This window comes from Melopsittacus undulatus, chromosome 2 (genome assembly GCF_012275295.1).
Source record: "Melopsittacus undulatus isolate bMelUnd1 chromosome 2, bMelUnd1.mat.Z, whole genome shotgun sequence".
Lineage (NCBI taxonomy): Eukaryota > Metazoa > Chordata > Aves > Psittaciformes > Psittaculidae > Melopsittacus > Melopsittacus undulatus.
The window spans coordinates 17,567,042-17,583,112 of NC_047528.1; the positions used below are offsets into that span (position 1 = coordinate 17,567,042).

The 16,071-nt window shown below is 42.6% G+C and overlaps 1 protein-coding gene across 1 annotated transcript in view; it reads right to left on the reverse strand.

The window, feature by feature from the left end:
* Positions 1–1,321: 1,321 nt before the first annotated feature.
* Positions 1,322–16,071, reverse strand: part of LATS2 (large tumor suppressor kinase 2) — a 52,329-nt gene continuing 37,579 nt past the window's right edge. The window contains exons 4-8 of the mRNA XM_005149755.4: positions 11,220–12,757; positions 7,866–8,448; positions 7,064–7,246; positions 4,711–4,817; positions 1,322–3,959 (exon numbers count right to left, since the gene is read on the reverse strand). Coding sequence (XP_005149812.1) covers positions 3,465–3,959; positions 4,711–4,817; positions 7,064–7,246; positions 7,866–8,448; positions 11,220–12,757 — 2,906 coding nt within the window. The 3' untranslated portion in view covers positions 1,322–3,464. The remainder of the gene's footprint in view (positions 3,960–4,710; positions 4,818–7,063; positions 7,247–7,865; positions 8,449–11,219; positions 12,758–16,071) is intronic.

Consider the following 16,071-nt stretch of genomic DNA (forward strand, 5'->3'; position numbering starts at 1 on the left):
CTTCTGTTTATGTGACTGAGTTTCCATCAGGTTCCAGGCTCTTGTCTGCTTCCTGCACAGTTAACCTCATTCTTCCATTCCCATTGAAAAGTCTTCCTCATTTAGCTTCTGTTATTCAAGCTAGGTACTTGGTTTTAACTTCCTCTGCTAGTTCTTTGGTTTCCAACTAGGAAGGATTTGATTATCAAGAAGTATTGCTACTTGTTGGCAACGCTGTGAAAGGCTGCAGGGCCCCTTCCTGCCCCCATGCCATCAGCACTCCTTGTGTTATGAGGTTTCCATTGTGAAAACAGAAACTACTTCTACTTTTGAGATAATTTTAGACACTTTGCACATACAAGAAGTGGCGTTACTGTCCATATGTGACCCAGGGATGAAATTCCTGATCTTCTGATCAGCAACAGGTTCAGCTTTGACTTAGCTGGGATTGCATCTCAAATGTCAGCTGTGGTCATAACCAGGAACACTATTTGAGAATTAATGAACTCCTTACCTTCAGTCAGGAATAAGCACATCTGAGGAGCCTTTTGTTGGTTGTTTTTTAAAGGAAGATTTTTCTCATACAAACACGGAATTGATGTATCTTCTTAAAAGAAGATCTGAAGATGCTTTTTGCAGGAAGTTCAGCAGAACCGAGAACACTTCAAGCCAGTCCCAGTATATGATGTATTGTTTACTTGTCCAGGTTTCATCAAGTTTACTCGAAGTTCCTGTTTATCCCTGGAATCATGTCTGCAAAGGACATGAGCCTTCCTGAGACAGTGCCTGAGCAGCTCGAAGGATTTGGTTTTCAAATGAGGTCTTCAGGCAAAATGGGAGTTGGCTTCTGTTCCTCACAGCATAGATTTTAAATGAGTAATGTATTCACCGTGGAAGTACCTGTTTCCTTCTGGGCCAGTTTGTCTTGTTTTGCTTAGTTGCAAAGATTCTGTATTTGCAGGTGAGTTATGCATGTTTTAGAAATACAACAGAGGCAACAGCCCAAGGGGGAAGCACATGGGTTGTGGCTGCCCTGGCAGAGCCACCACTGCAGAGCACGGGTTGAATCTCATGCTCTCTGCTGACCTGCTTACACCAAATGCAGTTTTACCCTTGAATCCTGCCCCTTGCTCCCAAGGGCCATGAGGACAAGAGAAATTACCTTAAGGTACTCAGAGATCCCACACCAAATGCTGCAGGAGAGGTGAGATTTCAATCTCATGTTTACAGCTCAAACACAAGACTAACATCACAAACTCAAACCCATTAAAGATTCTGCTGTAAACTAGAATTTAAGGTTTATGTAAGGCAGAAATTATCCTTTCCAAGAACACAAAACACATTTTAGCTTTTGATTCAGATTTTTAATAAATTGTGCCAGTAGAAGCTTTCAAAGGCAATGATATATCAATAAATAACAGTTAAATTGAGTTCCTGAGAAAGAACCTACCACATGAAAGAATGTCAGATAGCTGTAAATAACAAAAAATGGCATTACTATATAAAAAAGCCATAATACTGAATCTTACATGAACTGTCACAACACAAGCACTGCATACCTCAGAACATTCCTTTCATACAAATGTAAACAAATACACAATCATTTTTGTTTAGTTTAGGCTGATGAATTTATATGTTGTTGCTTAGATATCTAAACAATGGATAGGAGATAGGATATGCTAACACATTAAGGAATAATATGTGGTATAACATATGGAAAAAATAATGACGCTCCAGATTTAAAAATAAAATAAAGCAAAAACACATTAAAGGAGTGTTTTCCTCAAATGTTATTACTTCAATCACTTTAAATAGGACTGTTACACTAATCTGAATTAAGGATTTTTGTGTGTGTTTACTTATTTAGTTATATATAATATATATGCAAATATGTATGGCTTAATTATCTTTAGTATTCTGATATCACCTTGAATAATTCTCACTTATACATATAAGAAAAATGCATATTTTAACATAGTTAAGAACTGATATTTCAAAGTATGCCTATAATTTGACAGAAATGAAGGACTATTGTGCTCCATCGCAGCAACACTTTTATCTCTACACAACAGAATGACCTAGGAACAATGCCAACATTTTCAGTTGTCAGTGCCTAAAACACTGGGATCCTAAATGGATACCAGCCAGTCACCTGTAGGGATGTGATGTCCAGAAAAGCCACATACCTCCAGTTCTACAGATATCCATGGAGCTGCACACAGTCAACATCAGCCTCACTGCATCTGGGATCTCGGTGCATTACGGGAGCACAGCATTGGACATTCTGTCATGAAGATGTTGAGCTACACTTTTTAGTACTGGTGCTCTGTGTTGCTGCTGCTATCAAACAGTGAACGCTGTGCTGGACACTACATTATCTAAACCACCCTGATCTAAACTGTTGCCACAAATCAGCTCTGTAATAAGGGTGTTGCAATCCATCCTTTGTGGGGAAATATGTGTGCCAATGATACATTGTTACTAAAATGATCTACTATATCAGACCACAAAATCACTATTCAGTTATAACCTTTGCAATCTGTTTCACAAAATTAGTATTGGATACAATCGTAAGAGGAAACCATCCACACAGTACATTATCAACATACGGCTTAAAATGGTCTAATTTTAGACCCTTAGTAAAAATGGATCCACAGGACCTGCCTGTGAATGGCAAGAAAAGGCCATTTCAAACAGAAAAAACACTGCTCATGCAACATTCTTCACACACTAGACAATGAAATCACACCCAAATTGTCACTTGCTCACACTTTCTATTACACTCCAATAAGCAGAAGGAAATAAAGCAGCTTTCAGGTTATGTCACAATTTTGAAATGTGGAAAATACATACCATAAACAAAAATCACGGTGCGAATACAATGGCATCAGTAAATTTAGAAAATGAGCAATTTTTTTTTTCTTTTTTCTCCTTTTCTGTCTTACATTATTGCACAGAAACCTTTCATCACATGTTCTTCAGCTTTATGCATCATCCTAAATGTGAAATAAGTGCTATGGGTAAAATAAAAATGTAGAAAAGAAGAACAGCAGCATGATTTGTCATAGTTAATCCCTATAATTTAGTAGGAAAAAAATCCCTGCTATAAACAAAATATAAGTGCTCTTTATTCATTTAAAAAATAACGCTGACAGTTGCGGAAGTCTGCAAATGTTGAGTAGGGGAGTGCTGACCTCGAAGAAAAGCAGGCCTAGAAATGACAAGACTGCTGGCCTTGCAGGTTTTGGTGAAGACCAGGATTTCAAGTGTAATTACCAACAAAATTATATACAGTAAAACTGACCCGAACTTTCAAGAGTGCCATTTTTATGATCTGGCCCCGAGAGCTTCTGACTCTCAAGGATGCCTCCAGCTTCAGCTGAAGTTACATCTTCACAAGCACTGCAGGATCAGCTCCTAAAGGATCAGTTAAAGGCCCTACTGGATTTGAGATTAGTCTTACCTGAAGTATTCTATACAATAATTTACACATATACAGGCTGACAAGCTCCAGTCTGATCCACCACACCTTTGTCTTCTACATCAGGTTTCTCAGACTGGCCAAGTTCCATTCCAGAAGGTTTGGGATACCTGAACGGATACCCGTTGTCATCAAAGAACCTTCGGAAAGTAAACTCGTAAAAAGCATGTTCTGTGTGTTTGCTATTGGAAGAGGCTAGTGGATCCCATGTCCTGGTGCTGTCACCGCTAGCATTGTTCCAAGGACTTTCTTCTTCAACTGGATCAAAATTGGAAGTGTCCATTGGATGGCTGATCTTTGGAACATAGGGAGCTGGCTGCCTACGGATATCAGTAGAGAAGTCCATAGAGTGAAAGAAAGCATGGGCCTTAATATCATCTGCTCCATTTCTTCCAAGCCTGTCCTCAGCAGCACAACAGAGCTTTGTGATGAGATCAGTTGCCTCAGGGCTTAGCTTGATCTGTGAGGGAATGTGCAGTGTGCTTTCCCAGTTTATCACCTGGAGTTAAGAAAGGTATTAAATAACTTTTAATCCTGGAAACAGAATCCTTCTGCTTGACAACATTAACTGTACAGAAGTAGACACATAACTTAATCAGCTCAAAATCTCCACATTAGACGTTCAGGAACCCAGTGACTAGACTGCATTGGCTGTTAATAATTATTTAATGAATGAAGAAACATTGTCAAATAGCAGATAAAATGAGCAATTCCAGTTTTAGAAAAGGCAAATTCCTTCCTGAATACTCCACAGCTAGATTTGAGAACAGGTGCAGTATACACATGACTTCATGGAATGCCTTCAAAGAAATTACTTTGTTTTGTCTCCAAAATGTAAACCAGAAAAAGTAGTCATGAGACACATTCTTTCTAATAAAAAACTCACTGCTTGACTTTGAAATAATTAAACTGCCAACTGTAATTACCAATGGCATATCAGCTCACTCCAATCTGACAGGCACTCTAAGGAATTTAGATGGATGAACTCATGCTTACGAAATCAGAATTGTGCTGAGAAGCCTCATAAAACTAACAACTATCCATGCAGCTGGACAAATCAATTGTAATCTGATATTCAGTATCTTCACCAGTTTTGAAAGGATTTGTGCCTGCATGAAACTACTTAAAACCAGACTTTTGCAATCACTACTACTTGCTCTAGTAAAACAAAAAGGGATAGGTCTGTGCATGGCAAAGGGAAAAGTCTAAGATTTTTCTGCCACATATACTGAAATTTTGCTTCAACTCACCTTCAGCTGAGTTTCTGTGGGTGTGGGAGCCAGGAAAGGTGGCTGTCCCACTAACATCTCAAAGAGGATCACACCAACACTCCACCAGTCACAGAGCTGAGTGTATCCTGAAATGCAAGTAAAAAGGTTGTCCTCCATCAACCAGGGAGAATGTCTATAGAGACACTTGAAATTAAGTGTCAAAACATAGAATAGTTAGGGCTGGAAAGGAGCTTAGGATCATCTAGTTCCAACCCCCCTGCCATGGGCAGGGACACCCAACACTAAACCATGTCACCCAAGGCTTTGTCCAACCTGGCCTTGAACACTGCCAGGGATGGAGCATTCACAACTTCCCTGAGCAACACATTCCAGTACCTCACCATCCTTACAGTAAAGAATTTCTTCCTAACCTATTATTATTAATTATCTAACCTAAACTTCCCCTGTTTCAGTTTTAACACGTTACCCCTTGTCCTATCACTACAGTCCCTAATGAATAGTCCCTCCCCAGCATCCCTGTAGGCCCCCTTCAGATACTGGAAGGCTGCTATGAGGTCTCCACGTAGCCTTCTCTTCCCCAGGCTGAACAGTGCTGACTTTTTCAACCTGGAGAATGGAGCATCTTCATACAGGAGGTGCTCCAGTCCCCTGATCATCCTCATGGTCCTCCTCTGGACTTATTCCAACACTTCCATGTCTTTTTTATGTTGAGGACATCAGAACTGCACACAATACTCCAAGTGAGGTCTCATGAGAGCAGAGTAGAGGCGCAGGATCACCTCCTTCAACCTGCTGGTCACGCTTCTTTTGATGCAGCCCAGGATACGGTTGGCTCTCTGGGCTGCAAGCGCAGACGGAAGCTTGCTCATGTTCAGTTTCTCATTGACCAACACCCCCAAGTCCTTCTCCACAGGGCTGCCATGTATTTCTGTTTTGCCCAAACTGTAGCTGTGCCTGGGATTGCCCTGACCAGGTGTAGGACCTTGCACTTGGCATGGTTAAACTTCATGAGGTTGGCATCAGCCCATCTCACAAGCGTGTCAAGGTCCCTCTGGATGGCATTCCTTCCCTCTATCAACAGAACCACACAGCTTGGTGTCTTTGGCAGACTTGCTGAGGACGCACTCAATCCCAATGTCCATGTCAATCACAAAGATGTTGAACAAAGCTGGTCCCAACATCCATCCCTGAAGGACACCACTCGTTACTGGTCTCCAGCTGGACACTGAGCCACTGACCACAACCCTTGTGTGTGGCCATCCAGCCAGTTCTTTATCCACCGAGTGGTCCACCTATCAAATTGATGTCTCTCCTGTTTAGAGACAACGATGTTGTGTGGGACAGTGTTGAATGCTTTGCACAAGTCCAGGTAGATGACATCAACTGCTCTACCCTTGTCCACCAATTCCCTAGCCTCATCATAGAAGGCCACCAAATTGGTCAGGCAGGATTTCCTCTTAATGAAGCCATGCTGGCTGTCACCAAGCACCTTGTTGTTTTTCATGTGCCTCAGCATGCCTAATATACAAAATACGCCAAACATAGAGCACAGGTTTCTGCCTTTTCTCAGGCAAACAACTTGTGACCTAAAACTAAAGGACAGCCAATGTTACTTCATCGTGCAATCACTCCTGCTTGCTGACCTGAATTCTACTGCTGTCAATAAAGATCTAATACTGTTGTCTGGAAATCCTCCTGAATAAGTTTATTCCCAACAAAAGTGAATGGTGAAATAATACAATTAGAAATAATGTTTTTTCATGCCCTGTCCCACAACTAGATCACTACACAGCACAAACTGGACCCCAAGAATAACCCCAAGATTTAGTGACTGATGTCCCCCCTAGCTTCACTGGAGGTGACACCACGAGTTTGAAAGGCTGCTGAAAGACACAGACTGGCCCTAGAAACAGAAGCAAGCCACTGATGACTTTTTGAGCAAGTTCCAAGCAGAGCAACAATTTCAATTACTTGATTGCTGCGACAGGACAAATAAGGTCTATGACTGAAATTTCTGAAAAAAAATGGAGATTTGTGCCATCAGATAATGTAAGGTCCAATTTCTCAACTTGAGAAAGATCAGATTTAGGATCTGGCTTGCAGACAACTTTGAACATCTGATCTCCTTACTGCAGTGATCATCACTGTTCCACATAGATAGCCAGCAGTCTCAGACACACAAATTATAACCACTATCCATGTCAGTGATGTGATGCTGAACAGTGTAGCACGTAGAGAAATTGTTCTCCTTAATCTGAGTGCGGCATTCAGAATGACAATCTTCCAAAGCAAAACAATTATTTAAGGCCAAAAAAAAGTATTTCAAAGCATCAATGTTCACTAAAACAGGAGATAAATACAGGTTACCTACCTTTACGAAGCAGGACTTCAGGAGCAATATAATTAGGAGTCCCAACTAATGAGTGGGCTAGACATCTCTGATGCTGCTTCTTAGCTCTTTGTTCCAATGTTTTCAGCCTATCTCCACATCTACAATTGGACACATCATCCCAAAGATCACTGGGCTCCATGCTGTCTTGTCTGATATGGCTCCCTTTGAAATGGGAGAGAAAATTTACATTCATGGTCATAAAACACAACACACAGAGAAAAGCATTTATCTACTTGTGCTATCTTCTACTCTCACTGAAGAACAGCATTTAGAATTTAAACCCAAGGCATTTCCTTTTGCCCTCCCCTTTGCAACTGGTTTTCCATAACTAGCCAAACATCTCTGTCTCAGTGCAAGGAAGCATGCTCCCAGATGGGAAATACTGAACAACTGAATATATTTAGATTAGCTATACCAATTGTTTATGGCCTTTTTGCCAACAGATGCCCATACTCCTCAACGGCACATACAGGAGGTGCATGGTCTAGTTCAAATATATGGCTAAATTTTTTCACCATCAAAAGACAGAACCCCTAAACAAGTATAAACTGGAAAATTACTGCTAATGCAGTAGTCAGCCACATTACTGATAGGGATTTGAGCATTACTGGAAACAAACAACTGGAAACTAACTAACTGAATGAGTCAGAGAGAGACAGAAACATATTGTCAATGTACACACCTCTGGCTTCTGAGATGGCATTTCTGCCAAGAGGTTAGTATCTGTTTTCAAGTAAATAATGCAAAATACAATAATACAAATGAAGACTACGAACACTACCTTTCTGATAGTATTTTGAATTGTGAGTCCACCTGAATCCAGTACACAGTCCAAAGTCAGTCAGTTTGATATGCCCATCAAGGTCTATGAGAATGTTGTCGGGCTTGATATCTCGATGAATAAATCCCATCTTGTGCACACTCTCTATAGCCAAAGTGAGCTCTGCAATATAAAATCTAGCCAGACGCTCTGGAAAGACCTCCATCCGAATCAGCAGACTCATCATATCCCCACCAGGGATGTAGTCCATCACAAAGTACAAGTTATCTTTATCTTGGAAGGAATAATAGAGTTTAACCACCCATTCGTTGTCTGCCTCAGCAAGTATGTCCCGCTCCGCTTTGACATGAGCCACCTGGTTCCGGTTGAGCACATCCTTCTTTCGCAGAGTCTTCATGGCATACAGGGCATGGGTATCCACTTTGCAGGCCAGGCAAACCTCTCCAAATGCACCAATACCCAGAGTCTTGATTTTCACAAACATAGATTTGTCCATTTTGGCCCTTTTAAGTCTATTGTAGTTGGACTCCTTCTGGTAGAGAATTTTTCTCATTTGTTCCTGTTCTGCTTCACAAAGGCCAGCCTTTACAAAGGAAAGCAAACCACAAGAGCTAGTACTGTTACATTCATAGCAAGATAACAATAAACAAGCATTCCCAAAATGCATTTCTTAGACAAATTAATAACCAGGAAAGATGTATTCAAAAGAGATATACTCTTTTGTCTGTATGAGAATTCACTGCACCCTAACTTGTCACCTGAATTTGCTGTGTCTGAGACTGGTCTGCCTTTCTCATTTGACTGAACAAAGAGGCATAGGGCAATACTGTCAGAGAAGAGAATTTAACACAACAAATCTGATCATGGGATTTTATTGACACCTTTCAAATGTGCACTTTGCCACTGCACTCCACCGTATGTGTGTGCACTGCAGTACAGCTTAACTTAAAACTTAATCTTACAGCTAGATGCAGCAGTCTGCTTTGTTCACTAATGGTTCTCCAGTGCACCTCCCATTAACAGTTCCTACCTTGACTGCTGTTTGACTGCTGGTTTCTGTGCTGTAATTAAGAAGCTGGTTTTGAGCTACACATTCCCAAGTGCCTTGAAAAGCACCTTCCTTAGAAACTGTTTTTCTTCCTCTGCCATATGCAGGCTCCACTCTCAAGGTCTGTAGATCTTCTGAACATCTGTTCTATAAATTTCCCTTTATTCCCTCCCAAAATATGTGCATATAACCCTCAGGTCTGGTCTCTCCTCCTATCAGTCACTGCAGCCCAGAGCAGCTGGGTATCCACTGGTGTTATTTCCCCCTAAGATGTATTATTTCCCCTCTGGACCTAAGCTGTTAAAAAACTGGCTTGTTTTCTGCCAGTCCCTCGAAAGACTCCAAGTAACTGCGAGTAACATTTCACATGGCTGCAGGGAGAGAGTTCCTGAAAAAGTGAGATGCAGCAGTGTCCAACCAGACTTTCCCCACTCTTCAAGACAGAGCCTGCACACTGCCAACTTCAGTGCCTGCTCCCTCCTGAAAGCCACCAGTGGCCTCCACCAACAGAAGCCCCTGAGGCTGAAATCCAGGATCCTCTAAAAATTCCTCCTCTGCAGCATGCCCCTTTCATCTTTCTGCATAACCCATTTCCAACTCCCTGAATTAACTAGCATCAACTAAACCACTCTGAGAGGAAGAGTAGTGCCTGGTGAGAATGGGCAATGGGGAGGAGGGTGGAGGGAAGTGAAGAAGACTGATGAGCAGGCTAGAGACCCAACTGTACACGCACGTGGATGCTGCTGAGTGATTTAATTTCACATCTGTAGTCTAGGTACTTAACGATTAATGTGGGCAGTCAGCCTGTGCAATGAGACGCTTGCCATATAAAAATGGAATCTATATGAATTAAGAATACAGGAGGTCTGCAGAAACTTGCAGAACAGGTAGGATGAATTTTCACACTGGAGGCACAGCCAAATCAAACAAGTAATCCTGTTTTTAAAAAGTAAGACAAGTACATCAATCCTTAATAAAGGAAGCATTTATTGTTTTAAGGTAAAATAATTAGTGTGTTGTGTTCTTGGTTAATCCTAGAATAATGCAATTTTCAGACAGTCAAAATCTCCTGTGTGCATTATTTTAGCCAGTGATGAGGTTGCTAGGGGAAAGAGTTACTTTTGTTTAGAGCTGAATTATCTCTGGGATATGAAATGAGGGAAAGACAAAGAGTCAGAAGAGAAGAACAAGCACAATTAGCTGCTGCTTTACTTCTCTAGAGATCATCTTCTGTCTCAATCTCAGGAAAACATTCCCTAAATCCAAGCAACACAACAAAATCTGTACTTGCAGTGAGGACAGACTATTACCTGTCATTAAAATGCCAGCCTTTCAAGTGATTTTTTAGAAGCACATTTGATCTATTTTAACCTCAACAAACAAACTGCCAAGTTTTCTGAAGCAACATGAGCACCAAATTAATTGACTCTGGAAAACTGACTGTGCTGTGGAAGAACAAGTAGTTAATTATTATCCGTTATGCATAAATAATAAAAGTTAATAATAGCTTTTCTTAGAATTTATCCTGCAATACAAAAGTAGACTCATCATATTCTTGTCATGCCTGGGAAAAAACCAAAACTCTTCCACTTCCAAAAATTAAAACCAAACCTGCCAGAGCAACCATCAGAACTCGGCAGTTTTCTATTCAGCAGCCCTGCCAGTGAATCTCCTTAGGTTTGAGCACTACAGTGAGGTGTTGAAAGATGCTCTCTCACTCAGACAGCACCTCCCAGAAACCTACTTCTAGAACAAATTCCAACAAGGGTCCCAAGATCAGGTCAAACTAGCTGAGATACAATTACTTGCACGATATTATCACTTATGCGGGTTTAACTGACAACTTCCAGTCAAGTATTAACATTCATCTGAAAATATGGCACAGTGAATATCCTACCAAGTTGAATCAGGCTTTGGTGAATGAGTGGCTATCATGGAACAGAGAGGAAGAATTGAGGCAAAGGGAAAACCTTTTTCAGAGTTCTGCAAAAGCTCCCAAAGTACTGCCAGTTATCCCAGCCTCCAATCTGGTTTCTGAAGTCTTGCCTAAGCAAACCTAACACTCTCCTAGTATGGGAGGTTTTGCTTTATTTTATTTTCCGGCATGAAGATATACTTTTTCACACCTCAAGTTTTTCAAACAGCCTCCCAGACCTGCACCCATGCTTTTAAGTGAAAATAGCCTGGTACAGGGAGGTGCTGGATACCTACACTACTTCCAGTGCCTTATAATTTTTTTGACTAATTAAAAATAGTAATAATCAACGTGACCCCATTAGCTTTTATTATAACAAAACAAGAATTACTTTAGCCATTTCTTGCTCCAACTGCAATCTTCTGTTAATTTTCTGCTGGTAGGTCTTTATGACATTTTCTACATGTTGCTCCATGTAGAACTTGAAGGCAAATGGTGAGTAGCTCTTTATTCGGGATTCTCGCTTTTCCTCATCTTTGCCATTTTTTCGCACAGGCACTGGAGATGTCTGAATCTGCTTTTTGTCCTTACTTGGCTTTTCAGCTTTGGTGTTCTTGCTGCTTTTATCATTTCGCTCACTGTTCTCCTCAACCTTATTGCACGTTGAATTGGGGACTACACGGAGAGTCTGCTCCATACCCATGCATAAGCAGTTGACATCAAATTGCTCAGGGCCACCAGGAAGTAACAAGTGCTTGGGATATGGTGGTGGTGGACACCGCAGCTCCTGGTTACCATAATCTACATCTAGTTGATAGGTATTAGCTGCTCCAACAGGTGGCACATGCTGCTCAATGATCTCCAAGCCATCCACAGCCGCTGCCTGTGCAGGTAACCAAGCAGGGTGGGAAGGTCCCACTGCAGTCTGAGGCTCAGGTCTCATCACTCGCATGCTCTTCACTGGCTGAAGAATATGAGCAGATGTGACTGTTGTGATCGTATTTGGAGATGTAATTGAAGGATCAGGTTTTCCTGGAGGAACCTGTCTTATAGACACTGTCACTTGCGGCTGTTGCTGGTGGTTGTTGAAAGAGTTTGTTCTGCTTGGCACTGTGGCATCAGGTCTGAAGGATACGTGTTGCCGTGGAGATGTTTCTATTCCTGGATTTTGCAAAGAATCTCGGCGTGATGGTGTTGCTGCCTGCCATTGCTGAACCTGAGGATTATTCATGTCATAGAGGTCCATGTTTAAGCTATTTCTAGATGGAGTTAATAGATTTTGTGGTGGACTGTCTGAAAAATCACTGGCAAAGGCTGGACCTCTGGATATCACATGCATTTGATGAGAAGAAGGACTTGTCTGTTTGTGATGAGAATGTGACATATACAGGCTTGCTGGTGCCTGCTGAAATGCATGACCAGAATTATTCTGAACAACTGTCCCTTTATTTGGGAGACTGGTGTACCCTCCCTCCTGCTGCATCTTGTTTTGGAAGGATGGAGTCCTCTGAACACCATACCCCATAGGTTCCCCCTGCACCATCATGTGCTGCCTACTGTAATGTTGGCTGCTGGAGCCATGGGATGCCTGTAGCTGCAATGCTTGACTGCTGTGATTAGCTACTGGATAATTCATCACAGAAGACTCAATATTTGCGGGGTATGTTTTCTGCTGATGGCTTGTTGGTGTGCTGTGAGTGCCTACACCAGAGGGTCGCTGTACAGGAGCATTCATAGCTGTAGACTGTGAAGCAGAGATTAAATAGTCCATGTATGGCCTTGGAACTTCAGTAAGCATATTTGCACCTTCTGCTCCAAAGCCTGTCCCTTCATAGGCTGCATTACTGATCTGATGGTAGGACGGAAAAGACTCGTTTGATCCTTCAAAGCTTGGCCTGCGGGTTACATTATTTGGCACAATACCCTTTCCTATACAAAAGAACACAGAAGAATGTTAGGAAACAGTTCAGGCAAACCAATTACTTTCCATTACTCACCCATCTATACATACAGACACACAGAGACATAGACACAAGCGTAGGCATACTGCGCAGGGAGTATGTAAACACCTTCCAAAATCTAAATTAAGCACTCTGAACATTTAAAGTTACAGGTGCCAAGTATTATTACTGATAACGAGCTATTGGCCCACAATACTGCTCATGCCAGGAATCATCAGGGAGTCCTACCAAATCATGAAAATAGAAGCACAAATTCCTGAACTATGGGATCATTGGATCACACTACAGCCTGGTTTATAAAGCTGGACCAGTATCACCAGTCATTGCTCACAGACAGGAGGAAGCTACAGAGCAGGGGGTTAAGTACAGCACCAACAAGGGAAAAAAACCTCCCAGTAGGGCTCTCAATACAACTTAAAAGTCAACACTACTGTAAGCTACTAGGTAATCACATAGTGAACATCTTCTCTACAGTGAGCTCACTTCTCACACAGGAAGATCTGTCTACATCTTTCTGTTCCACCGTTCTCCTCAAAAATCCTTGTTTCCCTCTTCTCTGACAGCAAAGGCATCATACAGTTTGTCCTGCATTCTTTCCAATATGTTGGATTCAAAATACCCTCTCATATTTACTGCTCATCTTCCATCTGTTTGGAAGTCAAATCTTTCAGGGTGTCAACATGTTAATCTTAGCTTGAAGAATGTGCAGAGACAAGACAGCAGCATTCCTACAATGGAAGTGTTAATAGCACTTTTCATCAGTTCTTTGATGTGAGGACAAACTGCAGGTATATAAAGCACTGTCTGTGCTAAAAAGACAAGGGGAGGCTGTGCTGTCACTATTTTTATAGAACGACAGAATCATAGAATAGTTACAGGTGGAAAGGACCACCATCATCTAGTTCCAATCCTCCTACCATGGGCAGGGAAACCCCATACTAAACCATGCCACCCAAGGCTTTGTCCAACCTGGCCTTGAACACCGCCAGGAATGGAGCATTCACAACTTTCCTGGGAAACCCATTCCAGTGTCTCACCATCCTTACAGTAAAAAAATTTCTCCTTATCCAATCTAAACTTCCTCTGTTTAACTTTTAACCCATTACCCCCTGTCCCATCACTACAGTACCTAATGAAGAGTCCTGCTCCAGCATCCTTATAGTCCGCCTTCAGAAACTGGAAGGCTACTATGAAGTCTCCATGCAGCCTTCTCTTCCCCAGGCTGAACAGTGCTGACTTTTTCAATCTGGAGAATGGAGCATCTTCATATGAGAGGTGCTCCAGTCCCCTGATCCATCCTCATGGTCCTCCTCTGGACTTATTCCAACACTTCCATGTCTTTTTTATGTTGAGGACACCAGAGCTGCACACAATACTCCAAGTGAGGTCTCATGAGAGCAGAGTAGAGGGGCAGGATCACCTCCTTTGACCTGCTGGTCACGCTTCTTTTGATGCAGCCCAGGATTCGGTTGGCTCTCTGGGCTGCAAGCGCACATGGAAGCTTGCTCATGTTCAGTTTCTCATTGACCAACACCCCCAAGTCCTTCTCCACAGGGCTGCCATGTATTTCCTTTTGGTCCAACCTGTAGCTGTGCCTGGGATTGCCCTGACCCAGGTGTAGGACCTTGCACTTGGCATGGTTAAACTTCATGAGGTTGGCATCAGCCCATCTCACAAGCGTGTCAAGGTCCCTCTGAATGGCATTCCTTCCCTCTAGCGTATCAACAGAACCACACAGCTTGGTGTCATTGGCAGACTTGCTGAGGACGCACTCAATCCCAATGTCCATGTCAGTCACAAAGATGTTGAACAAAGCTGGTCCCAACATCCATCCCTGAAGGACACCACTCGTTACTGGTCTCCAGCTGGACACTGAGCCACTGACCACAACCCTTGTGTGTGGCCATCCAGCCAGTTCTTTATCCACCGAGTGATCCACCTATCAAATTGATGTCTCTCCTGTTTAGAGACAACGGTGTTGTGTGGGACAGTGTTGAATGCTTTGCACAAGTCCAGGTAGATGACATCAACTGCTCTACCCTTGTCCACCAATTCCCTAGCCTCATCATAGAAGGCCACCAAATTGGTCAGGCAGGATTTCCTCTTAATGAAGCCATGCTGGCTGTCACCAAGCACTTTTTTGTTTTTCATGTGCCTCAGCATGCCTTCCAGGAGAATCTGCTCCAAGGTTTTGCCACGCACAGAGGTGAGACTGACTGGTCTGTAATTCCCTGGGTCATCCATTTCCCCCTTCTTGAAAATGGGGGTTATATTTCCCTTTTTCCAGTCGTCAGGAACTTCACCTGACTGCCATGATTATTCAAGTATGATGGCCAGTCGCTTTGCAACTTCATTTGCCAGCTCCTTCAGGACACGGGGATGGATTTCATCAGGTCCCATGGACTTGTGCACATTCAGATTCTTAAGATGGTCTCGAACCAGATCCTCGTATACAGTGGGCCCAAGGTCTAGGTTTTCACAGCCCCTGTGTCTGCCTTTCAAGACTTGGGTGGTGTGGTCAGAGCCTTTGCCAGTGAAGACCGAGGCAAAGAAGCCATTCAGAACCTCAGCTTTCTCCAAACCCTGTGTAGCCAGTTCTCCCAGAAGCTTCCGGAGGGGGCCTACATTGTCCTGAGTCTGTTTTTTAGCTGCTACATACCTATAAAATCCCTTCCTGTTATCTTTAATATTCCTAGCCAAGTTTAACTCCAATTGGGCCTTAGCTCTCCTAACTTGGTCCCTAACTTCCCGGACAACATCCCTGTGTTCTTCCCAGATCACCTGTCCTTGCTTTCACCTTTTATAAGCCTCTTTTTCCCTCTGAGTTTCTTCAGCAGCTCCTTATCCATCCAAGAAGGTCTCCTGGCCCTCCTGCTGCATTCCCTTCTAGTCAGGACGAAACATTCCTGAGCTTGTACTAGGTGATCCTTGAATACCAACCAACAGTCTTGGGCCCCCTTGCCCTCTAGGGCTATATCCCATGGAATCGTACTAAGGAAGTTCCTGAAGAGGCCAAAGTCTGCTCTCATGAAGTCCAGGGCAGCGAGCTTCCCGCACACTCTTCTCACTGTCCTGAGGATCAAGAACTTCACCATCTCATGATTGCTACAAGCAAGGCTGCCCTGAAGCAAATGGTTATGTCCTCCTTCAGTTTTCTTTAGCTTTTACAAGTCACAGGACCTGAAACATTTATGCCTAAACAATTTTCTTTTAAAATCTTGATTTCACAAGGTCTGCAAGAACAGTGGCACTGAGCTAACAGGCTTGCCCACTAGACTGCAA